The 18211-nt window shown below is 41.2% G+C and overlaps 1 protein-coding gene across 3 annotated transcripts in view; it reads left to right on the top strand.

Annotated features, from left to right (window-relative positions):
• RAD54L2 (RAD54 like 2) overlaps positions 1 to 18211 on the top strand; it is a 109750-nt gene that overhangs the window by 29816 nt on the left and 61723 nt on the right. For all 3 annotated transcript variants that reach the window (XM_060631133.3, XM_060631136.3, XM_060631134.3), the window contains one exon: positions 16742 to 16934. In XM_060631133.3, coding sequence (XP_060487116.2) covers positions 16796 to 16934 — 139 coding nt within the window. In that variant the 5' untranslated portion in view covers positions 16742 to 16795. The remainder of the gene's footprint in view (positions 1 to 16741; positions 16935 to 18211) is intronic.

Raw genomic sequence — 18211 nt, forward strand, 5'->3', positions numbered from 1 at the left:
AGTGCATTTGATTAGGGGCGCCTGGGTGGCTCAGTCGGTTAAGCGGCCGACTTCAGCTCAGGTCACGATCTCACGGTCCATGAGTTCGAGCCCCGCATCGGGCTCTGGGCTGATGGCTCAGAGCCTGGAGCCTGCTTCCGATTCTGTCTCCCTCTCTCTCTGCCCCTCCCCCGTTCATGCTCTGTCTCTGTCTCAAAAATAAATAAAACATTAAAAAAAAAATTTTAGAAGTGCATTTGATTAGATGTTCATTTGATTAGAAGTTTATAGGGAGGGGTACCTGGGTAGCTCAGTTGGTTAAGCCTCCAACTTGACCTCAGGTCATGATCTCACGGTTTGTGGGCTCAAGCCCCTCATTGGGTTCTGTGCTGACAGCTCAGAGCCTGGAGCCTGCTTTGGATTCTGTCTCCTTCTCTCTCTGTCCCTCCCCTACTTGCACTCTCCTTCAAAAACAAAATATTAAAAAAAAATTAAAAATCAAAAAGCTTATAGGGAGAATTGACATTTTGTAATAGTCTCCATCTTGGAACATGTCAATCTTTCTGATTATTTAGGTCTTTTTTAATGTGTTTATTTCTTTTTAGTTTTTATTTTTTAAAGTTTATTTATTTTGAGAGAGAGAGAGAATGGGAAGGGCAGGGAGAGGGAGAGAGAGAGAGACTCCCAAGCAGGCTCTGCACTGTCAGCGCAGAGTCCCATGTGGGGCTCAGACTCATGAACCATGAGCTCATGACCTGAGTGGAAACCAAGAGGTGGACGCTTAACCAACTCAGCCACCCAGGCGCCCCTCTTTTAATGTCTTTAAATGAAGTGTTATGCTTTTTGTCACAAAAATCCCAACATACCTTTCCCTAGATTTATTGTCAGGTAACATATGGATATTGTTGCTATTGTAAATAATACTTTTAAAAGTATACTTTCTAAATGGGTGTTAACTGCATATAGAAATAATAAGATAGGTTTTTCTATATTAATCTTTCACATAACTGCCTTACTATGCTCTCCTGTATTTTTTTTTTAGCTCCTGTATTTCTAATAGTAGTTTACCTGTACATTTTCTATGTTGAAATAATAGGATCCTCAATCGTTGACAGTTTTCTTTCTTTGTTCCAATTTTTATGGTTTCTATGTGTGTCTTATTTATTGGTTAGAATCTCTAACAACTTGATGTTGATAGAAATTTTGATAGCATGCAACCACGTCTTGTTCCTGAATTTACAGTGTATGTTCCCATATGTTCTCATACTAAATGTGGTGTGGTGGCTTTTGGTGGACTCCTTTTATCCAGTGAAAGAAGTTTTCACCTAGTTTGCTAAGAGTTTGTTTGCTTTTGTAATCATAAATTAGTTCTAAATTTTATGAAAGTTTTTTCTGCATCTTTTGAGATAGCATGTAGCTTATTATCTCCTTCAATCTGGTAGTTGTATTATCAGAAATTTTGGGGAAACTAGGGTTGCCTGAGTGGCTCGGTTGAACGTCCAACTTTAGCTCAGGTCATGATCTCACAGTTTGTGAGTTCAAGCCCCGTGTCAGGCTCTGTGCTGACAGCTCGAAGCCTGGAGCCTGCTTCGGATTCTGTCTCCTTCTCTCTCTGCCTCTCCCCACTTGTGCTCTGTCTCTCTGTCTCTCAAAATAAATAAATGTAAACAAAAAATTTTTTTAAAGAAATTTTTAGGAAACTAGTTTTAGTCTTCCCTGTTGGCTCTTGCTTTTGTTTGATTAGTTGTTGATGTGTTTGTACTTTTGGATTGTGAGTGCATCTTCAATAAGGCTTTATCTATGGGACTCTTATGTGGCCCAGATTGGGGTGTGTCCCAGAGATGTTTTGCATTTACTTCTAGCTGACTAGTGTGTATCACTTGCCTGGGACCACTTTAGTTTTGATTAATTTCTTGGACTATGTAGATTAGATACTTTTTTCCCCTCCTCCAAACTAGGTTGACACAGCTTTTATGTTGTCTTCTATGTTGCTGGTTATTTTCTGTATCATTCTTTCCTGGGAGTATAGCTCTTCATGTTCTGTCTTTATGTAGAGGTTGCAGTCTTTCCTTTTTAGCTTCTTTGAACCCCAAGGCATTGTTTCTTATCTTACTTCCACCCATCCCCAAGACTGGCACCCTCCTCTTCTCCTTGGACTGCCATTGTGTTAGCTCTCAAGAGTATTTGTGTTTTCAGTTTGCTTTTCACTCTTGGTCCTTGGTCCATTCTGTTACTTTTTTTGGTGAAAACTGTTATGCATTTAAAATGGATGCATATTGGGGTGCCTGGGTGGCTCAGTTGGTTTAGCATCCGACTTCAGCTCAGGTCATGATCTTGCAGTCCGTGGATTCGAGCTCTGTGTCAGGCTCTGTGCTGGCAGCTCAGAGCCTGGACCCTGCTTCGGATTCTATGTCTCTCTCTCTCTCTCTCTGCCCGTCCCTTGCTCGTGCGTGCGCGCTCTCTCTCTCTCTCTCTCAAAAATAAACATTAAAAAAATTAAAAATTAAAATGGATACATTTACATAGAATTTTACCCATGTGTTTAGATGTTTTGCATTGGGAAAATTTGCAAGATCTCCTGTCTGCCAAGGTGCCAAGCAGGAAGCTCTTGTCCAAATTATTAGATGGACCTTGTTACTGTGGTGCTATCTTGTTGGTTTCTACTAGATAGCTTCTAGAGCTGTTAACCTGGCATCTTCTGGTGCTGTCCTACCTTCATGACTCTCGTATACCCAGTATTCAAGTACTCACTATCAGTAATTTCTTTTACGGATAGTAATTTTAGAGACTTTGGGGAAAAAAAGTATAATCCATAGAGAAGCTATAAAATAGCACACTTAATCTTGGGTTTTACTAATTCTGAAATTTGAAATGGAATGTATTTCATAGTTCTTGATCAAGGTAACAGCAACACTAAAGCAGCATTTGTAAAATGGCACAAGTTCTTTCCATACTTTTATGTTAGTGGCATTTTTTAGAAGCCTGTCCAAGCTCAAAATATGTAATTATTCTTATAATTTCAATATTTTATTTATTATAGAGAGTTTATAAATAACTACAGTTTGTATAGTACTAATATCAAGTCAAAAATATACATAGAAGCCTGCCTCGTATGTCATATCCAAACTAGTGTAAAAATAATGTTATGAACTTCATTAAGAGCAGGCACGTTTGGAATGTGAAGAGGCTCACTTGTCAGAATTGTTTGTTGTGGAAGCTATTGTTTGTTGTTTGTTTTTTGTTTTTATCTTTAGTTAACGGGAGAGATGATTAGGAGATTCCGGAACTCCTTGTGATGTAGAGGGTTCAGTAGTTTCTTGATTAGCTTGGCTGAGTGGCAGCTCTAGCCCTGCATTTGTAACTAGGCCAGTGCCACCATTGACTTAGCTGGGCCTTTCATTCATCTCCCTGTGATGTGACAGTGAGTTGCACTCCTTCTTGTATGCTGTGGTGAGCAGGAGGGAAGCTTAGCTCCTCATCCTGTCCTTTTTCTATCACTTACTACCTTTCTGTTTTTCATGCATTTGTATTTTGCCCATGGTGCTGGGGCAATGTCCACTTGAGAACAAGCCACAAGAATGAGTAATAACTACTTGTTAAGTAAAAGACCAGAAGATTGGAACTTCCTTAACTTTGCCCAAACCCAGCCCTGGAGTGTGTCCTTGAGATTTGGCAGTTGTCTCTAGGTGTTCCACTTTTATTCTTCACTCTCAATCAACTAGATTATTCTTGGATGGTGGATGCCAACTTTTGTAGGTTGGCATAGTGAGTGCTGATGCGACAGAGGCTTGGTTTAATTCCAGGGCAGCCTCGCCCTGGTTAGAGAGCAACCGTGCAGGCCTAGACTGTACCCTTAACTGCACTAGGGTTCATGAGTATCTTGGGCACCAGGGATCAAGTATGTTTAGTGTGATTAGGGAAGAAAATACATTGTAAATTTCCTAGTGGGACAGAAACATCATTTTTTTTTTTTTGTATTAAGGGTATCATTTTAAATTATGATTAGATTTGATTTAGTATTTTTATTTACTCAAATGCTACAGACTTCTTTGGTGTCCCCAAATGACACTGTTACTGATTCTTTCTGTTTTGGAGTCAGATAGTCTTATGGCTTCTTGCTCTGCATCATTCTTTGAGGCATGTATATTGTATCACTTCCACAATGCCTGGCAGAATGTCTTTATTATGTCATACATAGGCTTTGGACCGAATTAATTGCTAGCCTTTCTGCCTTTTCTTTTGACCATTATTTCTACAAAATAACTATCAGCTACTTTTTTCTTTGAAGTATTTCCTCAAGCTTTTTGTTCATCTCAGTCCATGACCTTTATCCCCTCTATCATTATAGTATCTCATGGCCATAAGATTACTATGTGGATTATTTTGATCTCTTGTACCTCCCATATGGTGTAATGAAGTTGTGGCCTTGCCTCCATGGAATAAGCATCTTTTTCTGAAGAGTGATGAGTACATGGTTTGGTGTATGTACCCACACAAGCCATGTTGCAGTCTTTGAGAGATGGCCTTTCTTCCCAAGGGTTAATGTCCATTTTTACATCATTTCTGTTTACAGAGATGAGGTTTCCCTGCAGGTCCCCTTCTTACTTGCAAAATCTGTAGCCTGAGTTTTGTCCAGATTCCATATGCTTTTCCTCAAAGAATTATAGGAGTATTAGTTTGAAAGAAGAAGCTTTTTTTCTACTTCACTATATTGGCTTTAGGTCAAGTACACACTCTTTTTCCTCCACCTGTTTTTGCTAATGTTCAGATGTCACTGTTTTTGTCAATATTCATGTCCAGTGTTAGACCAGAGAGAGACTTATAGGGCACGTTTACTTAAGTAACTGGTTCAGTGGTATGAATCTTAAGCTACTTATTTCTTTAATGCTGAAGTGTGTGAATGTGTGTGTGTGTGTGTGTGTGTGTGTGTGTGTGTGTGTGTGTGTAAGAGCCTAAGAAACTGGGCACAGGTTGAATAACCTTGGCCATAAAGTAACAGTGAAACATGTAATCTAGATAGATTACATAAGTCTCCTTAGAAGATTGTTCAGAATCGGGCCACATCTACACAAAGAAGGAGGACAAGCTGGTGAGTCCAATTTCTACCTGCTGGTGGGGTGCTATTTGTTTATGACATTGACCAGACCTAGAGCCTTCCAGAGGGAACCCAGGTGAGACTTGCCTCAGAGATGATTCCAGTTCCTGCTGGGCTCCCGAGGAAGAGGGAGAGAGGCCTACCCCCTACCAAGAGGACATCCTGTCTGTGCATGAGGATGCTGGGAGGCTTAATTTAATTAGCCTTTTTAACCCTATGTTTTTTGTGTCTTAACGGAAAGGAAGTTTCATACTAATTTGTTACTAATTAACTATAGAGAATAGTCAGCTAGGTAATCCTTCAAATCTGTACTTTGAAAGAAGGTATTTTTATACTTGGTGTTTAAATCTTTGGAAAACTAGGAATAGATAATTTTATTCTCTTTTTCACTGTCTTTTAGAAGGTTGTTTATTTATTTTTGCCACTAAAGACTTCATTGGTGTATTTCCTAAAGACGTTTTCTTATATAATCACAAAATAATTCTCAAGATCAGGAAATATAATATTGATATAATACTATTGTCTAAACCATAGTCCATATTCCATTGCTTCAACTATTCTCAGTTCTGGCTTTTATAGCTATTTTCTTCCCCGGATCCAGGATCTCATCCAGGATCCCATGTTGCATTTAGTCTCCTCTAATCTGAAATTATTCTTCAAGAATTATTTTATGTATATGGTGGGGTATACACGGTTAGCCCCTGGATTCTTGTCTTCTAGTTCATATTCTGATCCTTACTTCCTCATGGCATTCTGGAGAAAGGTGCTGCCACCTTGAGAAAAAAGGGATTGTATTTGAATGGAACTCATTTTGATTCTTCTACATTTTGGTAGCTACTAATAGATTTGGCAGTCTAAGAGGGTGTGTTGGCCAAGGGAGGTATCTAATAACAGGTGATGGTTAGACTCTATATGTAATTTGAACTGCTTGCGTTACTAATGATCCTCATTGGTTCTGCTAGTTTTTCATTACTCTCATAATCAGTTTTTATTATCCATTGGAAATATAGAAAATAATGCATATTTTATCAGTGGTTCTTTTCCTTTTTTGTGATTTGAGAGGTAAATGCAGTATGGATTCCCATTTACAAATCCCTGTGCCATTTAATAATTTAAGTCCACTGGAAATGTGACATTTAGTAGTTTAAAGGTGCAGGCTACCTCTTGCATTGAAGTAAATACCACAGTTTATTTTTGCACATGTGAAGTCAAGAAATAATAGATCTTCAGACTTTTTGTTGCACTTTTTACTATGGTTTGTCACTTAAATCTTTATGGCACTGGGATATTTCCCAGTATCAATAACCAATTCTCTGATTCTCCAGATACCAAATGGGTGTCCAACAATTCATTTCTGACACTATTCCAAGTTAGCAGAGACCTAAGGCTAAGGACTCAGTCCCATAAGACTTTCCCCTACTTCAGATGCCAGTTGTAAGTCCTTGGCTATCCATACTTCTGACTGACCATAAATCAGGGCTCCCATGACCCCCCTCCTTAGGCTCAATAATTTGCAAGAATGACTCACAGAACTCAGGAATATACTTATGTTTACTGGTTTATTTGAAAGGACACAGCTCAGAACAGCTAAGCGGAAGAGATGCATAGGGCAAAATATGGGGGAGGAGTGGCATGGAGTTCAATGCCTTTTCCAGTTGTGCCATTCTCCCAGCGTCTCAGTGTATTCACTGACCCAGAAGCTCTCTGAATCTCAGAGTTCAAGAGTTTTTATAGAACTTACTCTCCAGCTCCCCATCTCCCATCTTGGGAGGTTGGTGGGCAGGGCTGAAAGTGCTAGTCTTTTAGTCACTGGGTCTTTTTGGTGACCAGTGCCATCATGAGGCTGTCTAGGGGCTCTACCCTAAGTTACTTTGTTGGCACGGATTCAGCTGTGATCAAAAGAGGGCTCAGGGTAAACAGCAGAAGACACTCCTGTCACTCAGAAAATTCTAAGGGTTTGGGAGCTCTGCCAGGAACCAGGGAAAAGGACCAAATATATTTTTGTTTTGTACCAAAGGCACCATAGGAGTATGCACCTGACTAGTCTTACCATTCACTTTAGAACTGTGAAGAGTGGAGCCAGATGAGTTTACTTCTATTGGTGTGCCTGGCTGGCTGGCTGGCTCAGCTGTAGAGCATGTGACTCTATTTTTTTTTTTTTTAATGTTTATTCATTTTTGAGAGATGGAGAGAGACAGTGTGAGTAGGGGAGGGGCAGAGAGAGAGGGAGACAAAGAATCTGAAGCACACTCCAAGCTCTTAGCTGTCAGCACAGAGCCTGACACGGGGCTCGAACCCATGGACTGTGAGATCATGACCTGAGCTGAAGTCAGATGTTTAACTGACTGAGCCACCCAGGCGCCTGGAGTATGTGACTCTTGATCTCAGGATCGTGAGTTCAAGCCCCACGGTGGGTGGGGAGCCTACTTTAAAAAAAAAAAAAAAGCATAGAAACGTTTATGTCTTTAAGGAGCTTAGCTTAGTACACAGAGTGCCCAAGTTACTGGCAAAGCTAACAAAAACTTGAGTAAGCATGTAAATACAGTGATATTAGTATATCATATTTTTTCCTATAGAATATTTTGAAAATATGCATGTATATCAAAAAATAGTAGTTATCCATTAAAATTTTAGTTAATTGGTAGTAGATACCAAATTAGGAAAAACATAGTATGCAACCTGTATACCCTGTAGTTATAACTATTTAAAAATGAATGACAACTGAAAATCTAAAGCAATCAGCATCAACTCAGCAAATTAGTGGCTATTTGCATTATAGAAGGATTCATGTAGAGTTCCTGTTATAGTTTTATTTTTAAAAGTTTTGATTTATTGAAATGCTACTAGCACAGAGCTTTTCAGGACTGTATCTGGTACATAAGTTGACTAGATATGGAGAGATCGTCCCCAAAGTTGGTGCTGAATGTTTGCAGGACTATGAAGGGCAAACCATCCCCTCTGTGCTCAGCTTGTGTTTGTCTGAGTTTGAAGACAACCAGCCTTAAGCTCCATGGCTCTGTGATAGTTAGAAACTCCTAAGAGAAAGGAAGAGCCTCAGAGGGCTGGGACTTTGGGAACAGACTGGTCAGGGACAGTGGAGGTGGTTGTAGATAGAGGGAGTTGGAGAGATGAGATACTGGCCATGATTTGGCTTCTCTCCAAGCCACTTCAGTCTTACCATCTAGTAGATAAACCCGACCTGCTTTTAGGCTGGTCTGTACTCAGGGCTGGTTTGGGCCTCAGCAAGCCTAGGGAAAGTAGGCCAAACATGCCCCCACCATGTAGATCCTCATCTCTGTCATCCTCACTTTAAGAATTGAGAGCTGTGTGGATGGGGCGCCTGGGTGGCGCAGTCGGTTGAGCGTCCGACTTCAGCCAGGTCACGATCTCGCGGTCTGTGAGTTCGAGCCCCGCGTCAGGCTCTGGGCTGATGGCTCGGAGCCTGGAGCCTATTTCAGATTCTGTGTCTCCCTCTCTCTCTGCCCCTCCCCCGTTCATGCTCTGTCTCTCTCTGTCCCAAAAATAAATAAAAAACGTTGAAAAAAAAAAATTAAAAAAAAAAAAGAATTGAGAGCTGTGTGGAGATACAGGGGTCACAAGTTGAATGGTAACATATTTAGCCAGAATTGCTTTTACTCTGTATTCAGAGATCCAGGGACCTTACTTTTAATTTTAATTTTAATTTTAATTTTAATTTTTTATTTTCATTTTTATTATTTTTATTTTTTACTGCCCTTAGATTATAATGTACATGTGGCATGTGTGTGTGTGTGTGTGTGTGTGTGTGTGTGTGTGTGTGTGAGAGAGAGAGAGAAGAGAGAGAAGAGAGGGAGAGAATTTTTCAGAGCCCAGATTCCTCTGGGGAGCATTGGCTATGTCACATAACCTTCTCACAGCCAAAGCTGTCACCGCTGCTTTAGTTCATATCTTACCAACTCAATTGTTTGTTGCCCTCCCTCCCCCCTTTTTTTCCATCTGACTCCATGGAGAATTAAATGAGCCTTTAATTTGCTCCTCTCAGCAGTGGCCTTCTAGAGTTTTACTCCGACTTATTCAAAATACCTGGGACTGACCCTGCAGGGATGCGCTGCTCAGTGACCTCTTGGATGAAGATGTTTTTTTTTTTGTTTTTGTTTTTTTTTTAATTTTTTTTTAGCGTTTATTTATTTTTGAGACAGGGAGAGACAGAGCATGAATGGGGGAGGGTCAGAGAGAGAGGGAGACACAGAATCTGAAACAGGCTCCAGGCTCTGAGCTGTCAGCACAGAGCCCGATGCGGGGCTTGAACTCACGGACCGCGAGATCATGACCTGAGCCGAAGCCGGATGCCTAACCGACTGAGCCACCCAGGCGCCCCACTTCAGCTGTTGTTGATAGTGCTGCTGTAAACATTAGGGTGCATGTGTCCCTTCGAAACAGCATACTTGTATCCCTTGGATAAATGCCTAGTAGTGCAATTGCTGGGTCGTAGGGTAGTTCTATCTTTAATTTTTTGAGGAATCTCCATACGTTTTCCAGAGTGGCTGCACCAGTTTGCATTCCCACCAGCAGTGCAAAAGAGATCCTCTTTCTCCACATCCTCGCCAACATCTGTTGTTGCCCGAGTTGTTAATGTTAGCCATTCTGACAGGTGTGAGGTGGTATCTCATTGTGGCTTTGATTTGTATTTTCCTGAAGATGAGTGATGTTGAGCATTTTTTCATGTGTCAGTTGGCCATCTGGATGTCTTCTTTGGAGAAGTGTCTATTCATGTCTTTTGCCCATTTCTTCACCGGATTATTTGTTATTTGGGTGTTGAGTTTGATAAGTTCTTTATAGATTTTGGATACTGACCCTTTATCTGATATGTCCTTTGCAAATATCTTTTCCCATTCCGTCGGGTGCCTTTTAGTTTTGCTGATTGTTTCCTTCACTGTGCAGAAGCTTTTTCTTTTGATGAGGTCCCAGTAGTTCATTTTTGCTTTTTGTTTCCCTTGCCTCCGGAGACGTGTTGAGTAAGAAGTTGCTGCAGCCGAGATCAAAGAGGTTTTGCCTGCTTTCTCCTTGAGGATTTTGATGGCTTCCTGTCTTACTTTTAGGTCTTTCATCCATTTTGAGTTTATTTTTGTGTATGGTGTAAGAAAGTGGTCGAGGTTCATTCTTCTGCATGTCACTGTCCAGTTTTCCCAGCACCACTTGCTGAAGAGACTGTCTTTATTCCACCGGATATTCTTTCCTGCTTTGTCAAAGATTAGTTGGCTATACGTTTGTGGGTCCATTTCTGGGTTCTCTGTTCTGTGCTGTTGATCTGAGTGTCTGTTTTTGTGCCAGTACCATACTGTCTTGATGATAACAGCTTTGTAGTACAGCTTGAAGTCCACCAACTCTTGATTTTAGCTCAGGTCATGTTCTCATGGTTCGTGAGACTGAGCTCTGTGCTGACAGGAGCATTCTTGGGATTCTCTCTCCCTCCCTCTCTGCCCCTTCCTCTCACTCTCTCTCAAAATAAATAAATAAACATTAAAAACAATTAAAATAATAAACTCAATATGTATTAAATAATTTTTAATGAAAAATAATTGTTTTCCAAAAGAAAAAAATTAGAAGAGTTGAATTGTTTGACACATTTTAAAATTTGAAAATGTCTGATTGAATAGAGATAGCTAGATCCTCAGATCTGCTTCTACATATAATTTGTTGTCACTTATTGTTTTGTTAATTTACTGTATTGTAGAAGTAGATGAAGAAGGCAGGTGGAAAATGGATGAGTGTTTTAATAGCCTTTTCAGGTAATTGTGGGTATTCTTTAATACTGTATCTAAACTCTGACAAGTGGTAGTTTCTTCAAGGTTAATTGTAATATGGAATTCGAAACCACATCCAGGAACTTCTTGTATTCTATTACATTAAAATCCATTGGTCTGTCTTGCACTTCGGATGGTTCTTTAACCCATGTATGATTTTGACTTTGTGGCTCCCTTGAAAGTGTCTTCAGGACCCCAGGGGTCCCTGGACCATCCTTTGAGAACTGCTGTCATAGAATCTGGAAGGGATCTTGAAGATGAACTAGAGTCCATCTCTCTCCTGGCTAGAACAAGAGGGGTAATGGAAGCTGAGGGAGAACTGGTTTGACCAAGGTCATGCAGCTAGTTTCCCATAGAGCTATGGCTAGAATTTAGGGTTTTGTTTTGTTTTGTTTTCTCTTTTAAGAGAGACAGAGACAGCATGAGAGGGGGAGGGGCAGAAAGAGAGGGAGAGAGAGAATCCCAAGCAGGCTTTGCACTGTCAGCGCAGAACCTGATATGGGGCTCAAACCCACAAACCATGAGATCATGACCTGAGCCGAAACCAAGAATCAGACGCTTAACCACTGAGCCACCTAGGCATCCCTGGAATTAAGATTTCTTGACTGATTCTGTAAACATGGCTCCAGTGCCTCTGTTGTGCTTTGTGCTGAGTCCCTGGGCCTGTCCCCACTGCATTGCCTTTTGGGGAGAGTTGTCTCCTGTGGCTTTCCTCCTTAGAGCCCTGAATGTTTTGTTCACCTTCTTTTCCTTATTTTGTCTTAATTAAGCTCCACATTGCCAAAAGTCTCATTAATAAAATATTTCAAGCTGTGTCACTTTCTAGCTCTGTACCTGCTTTGTGTGTATTAAATGTGTTCTTAAGTGACTGAAAGGTTATTAAAAGGCATTTGGACTACATGTATGCATTGGGCTTTTGTCTTGCCCAGGAAAGGTGTTTTGAAATAACTTCAGAGATCCACAGTTGATCTCTCAGCAGACTGGAAGAATCTTATTGATACCCTGTGAGTACTGGAAATGGACTGAACTCTTTTTTTAAAAAGTCTTTGAATTATATAAATTGCTTGACTAATGTGTTTCTTTGAAGTGTTGCCTAAAGTTTTAGACTGAATGTTTTCATGCTTTTAAGACTTCATACCCCTTGCAAATTAGCATAAATGCATGGTTTTGTTTATACTCTTAATGGAAAAAGAAGTGTGCATGGCACTCACTGTGGAATTGCTTTGAGATAATTTGAGGAAATTTAATATAACTCAAGGTTACCAAAATTAATGAGGACATGGCAGTTTGGAATGGTTTCTTTTATATCAAACATAGCATCAGGATGCTGCTGAGGACCTCTGAAATTGCATGGGCTGCCCTACAGTGGTGAGGCAGTATGTGCCCACAGTTCTATGATTTTAGTGTGCACTCTCCAAGCATGGTCTGCTTTGTGAACAAAGGCTTTGCTAGTATGTGTGTATGTCTTTGTGTTTTTCTCTCCTGTGTATTCTCCTCCCCAGGGGTGTGTCTTAGGGCTGTGCCTGCATGATTAATTTCACTGATTCTTAGCCAGGCACCACTTTATAGACAGGTGACATTGTTTTTGAACTTAGCAGGGCAGAGGAACCAAATTTTCCTTTACTCTCAAGGCTGTAAGGGGATGGCCTGGGATTGGCTGTGGGTTTCTTCATAACTATATATAGCCTCTTTTAGCAAACACAATATATTAAACTGTAGACCTTAACATATTACTTAGGGATTGGATATTTACTTTTCAGAGTGATTCTTTTTAGAGTTTCTTTAAATAGCTAGTTCTCTAGTTTCATTAAGATAGAATTTGATTCCCAGAATTTGCTTTGTAGGAATACAGGTCCTCATTAAGGTGTAGCACACCCATAATCACTCTCCTAGCGCTCCTCTTCCCTGGAGGTTGAGGCAGTGTTTCACATGGGCTGAGGAGCAAATGAGGGAGATACATTTTTTCCTTATCACCTTTTTCCTCACCTCTAACAGTTCTACTGAGAGCTAATTTCTTGAATCAGGCTGTCTGTGTTTGAAAGGCTGTGCCACATGGAAGTGTTTGTATGTGTGGATACCCTTATAGACAGAATGTAATTGACTGTGCTGCTGCCCTCCCAAGGTTAACTATTCCTCTGACATTTTCCCTTTGTTGCTTTTTTTTGTTTTTGGTTTTTGATGTTTATTTATTTTGAGGGAGCGCGCATGCATGTGCATAAGCAGGGGAGGGGCAGAGAGAAAGGGAGAGAGAGAGTCCTAAGCAGGCTGCATGCTGTAAGCCCAGAGGCTGAACCGTGAGATCATGACCTGAGCTGAGATCAGGGGTCAGACACTTAACCAACTGAGCCACCTGGGCATCCCTGTTGCTTTTTTGAAGGAGATCAGTAACAGCAAAACCTGCCCTTTGAGTCGTTGGTATGATTTTGAAGAGTGGAGAAAATTCATTTGTGTCATCTCTGTAAAGAAGTTTTAGTGGCTCTTGCAAGGTAGGGAAAGAGAATAACCAAATTTGGTGGGATTTAAGAAATCTATCACTCTCCACTTTATTCTGTTATGGGCATCTGATGGCCTGGGTACTATTTTATTTTTAAATAATTTTATTTTTTTATTTTAACATTTATTTATTTTTGAGAGACAGAGACCAAGCACAAGCAGGGGAGGGGCAGAGAGAGAGAGGGAGACACAGAATCTGAAGTAGGCTCCATGCTCTGAGCTATCAGCACAGAGCCTAATGTGGGGCTTGAACCCACAAACCGCAAGATCATGACCTGAGCTGAGGTCAGACACTTAACTGACTGAGCCACCCAGGTACCCCTGGCCTGGGTACTATTTTATTTTATTTTTTTTAAATTTTTTTCAACGTTTTTTATTTATTTTTGGGACAGAGAGAGACAGAGCATGAACGGGGGAGGGTCAGAAAGAGAGGGAGACACAGAATCGGAAACAGGCTCCAGGCTCCGAGCCATCAGCCCAGAGCCTGACGCAGGGCTTGAACTCACGGACAGCGAGATCGTGACCTGGCTGAAGTCGGACGCTTAACCGACTGCGCCACCCAGGCGCCCCATGGGTACTATTTTAAAATGTCCTGTACTTAAAATGTTTTGAGTAGGGGCCTGGACCAATGTCTCAAATTCTAGTAGTATGTGTGGTTGTTGATTTTTTTTTTAAGTGTTTTTTTTATTTTTAAGAGAGAGAGAGAGAGACAGAGCTTCAGTGGGGTAGGGACAGAGAGAGAGGGAGGGAGATACAGAATCTGAAGGCTTTGAGGTGTCAGCACAGAGCCCGATGCAGGGTTCGAACTCACAAACTGTGAGATCATGACCTGAGCTGAAGTCATATGCTTGACTGACTGAGCCACCCAGGCGCCCCTGGTTGTTGATGTTTAATTGATATTTGCTTCTATCTATTAGGAGCTTGAGACTGAGGTTATTTTGAAGATGTTTGTTAACTAGGTTTACAGGAGGCTTCTCATTATTATTGTTTACCTCTAAGTGATTGTCATTCTTCCACAACCACACAATTTCTTCTCTGAAATGACAGACATTCAGATTACATTAAGGTACTTGCTAATTAAAAATTGTCTTCTAAAAGCCACTCCATAATCAACCAAACACACTGTAAGCAAAACACTTATCTCAAGCAGTCTAGGATGAACCAGAGGGGTTATGCTGATTATAAACATTGACTTACACATACAGAGTAGCTGCTGTTGAGTTATCATCATTACTCATCTTCAGAATAATTTTCATTTCCAAAGCTGCTGACATCTAATTGATTTACTACCTTTCAAAACCTAATGAACTTAAAGATATAGGATAGTTATTCCCTGAGAAATTTGGAATTTGTCACTCAGTGAATGGTGACTCAGCATTAGTTATATTAATTTGTATTTGTGGAACACCTTTTTTCCCTGTGCCTTAATACACTTTGTACGTGTTTTGGAAGTGCGTTATTAATGCAAAAATTTTAATTTTATTACTAAATCATTTCACAGATTTTTTTTTTTGGTTTCATTGTCTTGAGAGGCTAAGTGCATGACCCACCAGGACACATACACACTCATAATTCCTGTGGCTTTTAACTAAACAGTCTTGAACTTAAATTCTAGCTTTCTAGAACTCTAAAGGATCCAGTTTACTTCATTTTGTTTCAGGAGGACATAAAAATTCTGTTTCAAATTGTGTCTGGACCTTAATAAGAGATTTCAGTTCTGGAATAGTTTTTGTGTTGAATAATTAGAGACTTGTATTTTAGTTTTTATTTTGGGAGATGGGAGGAATTTTAGGATAACCTGATTGTGGATGTGGTTGTCTGTAGCAGTTTGTCGTATAAAAGATTATTTATTTTGTGTTCTTCCTCCACATTTTATTATGAAAAATTTGAAATATACAGAAAAATGGAAAGAATTGGTCAGTGAGTCTTTATGTTAACATTTTACTATATTTGCTTTATCTCAGAGCAGTCTTTACCTTGTTTTTGTCCCCCTCAAGAAGAAATGACTTTTTTTATTTTTTTAAACGTTTATTTATTTTTGAGACAGAGAGAGACAGAGCATGAACAGGGGAGGGGCAGAGAGAAAGGGAGTCACAGAATCTGAAACAGGCTCCAGGCTCTGAGCTGTCAGCACAGAGCCCGACGCGGGGCTCGAACTCACGGACCGTGAGATCATGACCTGAGCCGAAGTCGGAGGCTTAACCGACCAAGCCACCCAGGCGCCCCAAGAGGAAATGACTTTTATAGCTGATAGTAAAGTAGACCAAGTGAGAGCGAAAGAGTGAGACAGACAGACATGCACAGTGCCTGGCACATAGAAGGGTTAATAGAGCAAGTTGGCAAATGAGGGAGTGAACGTGAATGAATGAATTGATCTAAATAGGACGTGCTTCCAGCTCCAGGCCACAAAGAAACAATTCTCAGCTAAATACCTGCCCTTAGGGATTTACTGTTTGGTCTGAAGGTGAGAAACCGCAGAAGGCAAACCACTTTGCCAGGTAACCCATGTGAAGGCTTCAGTGAAGGTCAGCATAGTCAAGCATGGCTATTGGAGTTCAGAAGCAGGAATATGATCCCAGAAGACTGGGGCAGTTGACCAAGACTTCTTGGAAGAAGTGGAGCTGGAATTGGGCTAAGAGGTAGGACAGAACCTGAGAGCAGAGATGGGCACAGGGGCATTCTGGCCCATGGGGAGCCTGAGGTTCCCCACATACTTGGGAGGAGTGGGAGTGTGCTAAATAGCCAGCTGCCTGCTGGAAGCCTTCTATTCAGGTGGTTAGAGAGTGGGACTGCCTTCTGGGTAGTGCTCCAAGGCAGGACCTGGCCCTGCTCTAGGCAGGACCCACTCACTCCCTGTTCCTTGAGTACTCCCAGTTACTCTCACTCCTGGGCTCTGCCCTTGCTGCTCACTCTCCATAGAACACACTCTCCCCAGATGTCTGTGTGTCTCCCTCTTCTTCTGGCCTCTTTTCAATGAGAACTTCTCCCTGATCTCTTTCTGGCATGCAGCAGCCTCTTAGCACTCCCCAACATGCTTCCTACTGTGTCCCCAAAGCCTAGTATAGTGCCTGTGATTATATATCTATAATGTGTATTTGTATATGTATGGATAAACAGAAATATAGAGAGTTGATGCTCAGGAAGTTGAAGGAATGAACAAATGGTAATTCTGAGGCATAGAGTGTGTTTGGTCACTTTAAGATATTTTCATGTCCAAGCAGCTAAGAGAAACTTGAGCTTCTCAGGGTTAGTGCACTTGTGAGGAAGGTGGAGATTCAGGTATGGTTAGCTTGCCCTTCTAAGGCATTCATCCTTGGCATTTTCTCTTTGAAAGAATCCTGTTCCTAAGTGAAGCCCTTGGTGATTCTGATGCCTCTTTTCTTTCTTTCAGGACCCCTGCAGTGTACCATGAGTCGGTAATGCCCACTGAGGACCTCTGGGAGCCATGTCAGACGAATCCGCCTCAGGGAGCGATCCAGACCTGGACCCGGACGTGGAGCTGGAGGATGCGGAAGAGGAGGAGGAGGAGGAGGAAGTGGCAGTGGAGGAGCACGGCAGGGATGACGCGGAAGACCTACTGGATGGTGAGTGGCTCTACTGAGTGACATGGGTTGTCTTTTCTTTTCTTTTCTTCTAGTGGATTTTTTGCTGGAAAAGCATGGTATTTCCAGTTGGATTTCTTAGGTCATCTATTGTGAGAAGGCAGACACTGGTTGCATAGCAACAATTAACTCATATGCTCTTTCTCAGGAAGTGAATTGTTGTTCCTCTATCTAGGCCTCACTTTAGTGCTGGAAGAACCTTTAGCATTTAACTCGTCTTTGACAGACATGTGGATTCAGATTCAAAGATTTGAGAGTAGAGCATCTTGCCCGAGTCATGGAGAAATCAGTAGCAGAGTCCTTGTGGCAAGACTTTGTGGTCTGGGGGTCATGGATTCATCAGATGGCTACAGGCAGGTGTGGGGGTAACCGTGAGTTTCCTGAAATTATATGCACAATTCTGCTTGTATGGACATGAGGGGATTACCTAGGGAGAGATTCTCAGATGAAAGGTACACAACTCCGGAAAGCTTACTGCATCTCCTGTGGTGCTGCTCTGCCTCCCAGCCATTTCTAGTGACTATAGATTGCTTCTGATGGGAGAGAACTGCACCTTCATAGCTGGTAGACCCCCTCTGGACTCCTATTTGGCTCAACCCTTCCTTTGCCCCCAACTTGTTGAAGTGGCATTGACTTTTTCTTCTCTAGTCCAGTGTGAGGTCATCTGGCCAGCCATAGAGCTTCTCAGTTCATTCCAGCCTTGCATAGCATAGGATGGAGTTGTTTGCAAGCTTCCTGTTAACTGAGGAATAAAGTTTTTGTCTGTTGTTTATAACAGACCACACTAGTAGAACTAGGAAAATGTGCTACTATTCTTCTCCAGATTCTAGGAGAATGAACATCAATTCTGTTTCTTTGCTGCTGGTACTGTCTTCAGTTCTCATTCATCCTGACAGTTGTCACGTTGTTCAGGGATCAGTTTTTCCTCATTTATACTGTTTAGGAGTCTCTGCCCTATTTCCACTTCACCTCTGGCAGGGAAATTACCATTTTATTTATTTATTTTTCCTGATATCATTTGCTGTCCACTGTAATTCAGTTGGAGTCTCCCAAGATGGTACTGTAGTTCCTTTCTATATAAAGTAGAATAAGTAGAAATAATGGAAGATAGTGTGTGCTGGAACGGTATACCATCATACTGTCTTGATGTGCTCGCTTCGGCAACACATATACATCATACTGTCTTGCCTTGGTCTCATGGTTCTTAAGATGGCATTAGAGTGCCCCTGGTATCTGCATCACTTTTTGCTTTTTATCAT

The sequence above is a fragment of the Panthera onca genome, chromosome A2, assembly GCF_046562875.1.
Source record: "Panthera onca isolate mPanOnc1 chromosome A2, mPanOnc1 haplotype 2, whole genome shotgun sequence".
NCBI classification, from domain to species: Eukaryota; Metazoa; Chordata; class Mammalia; order Carnivora; family Felidae; genus Panthera; species Panthera onca.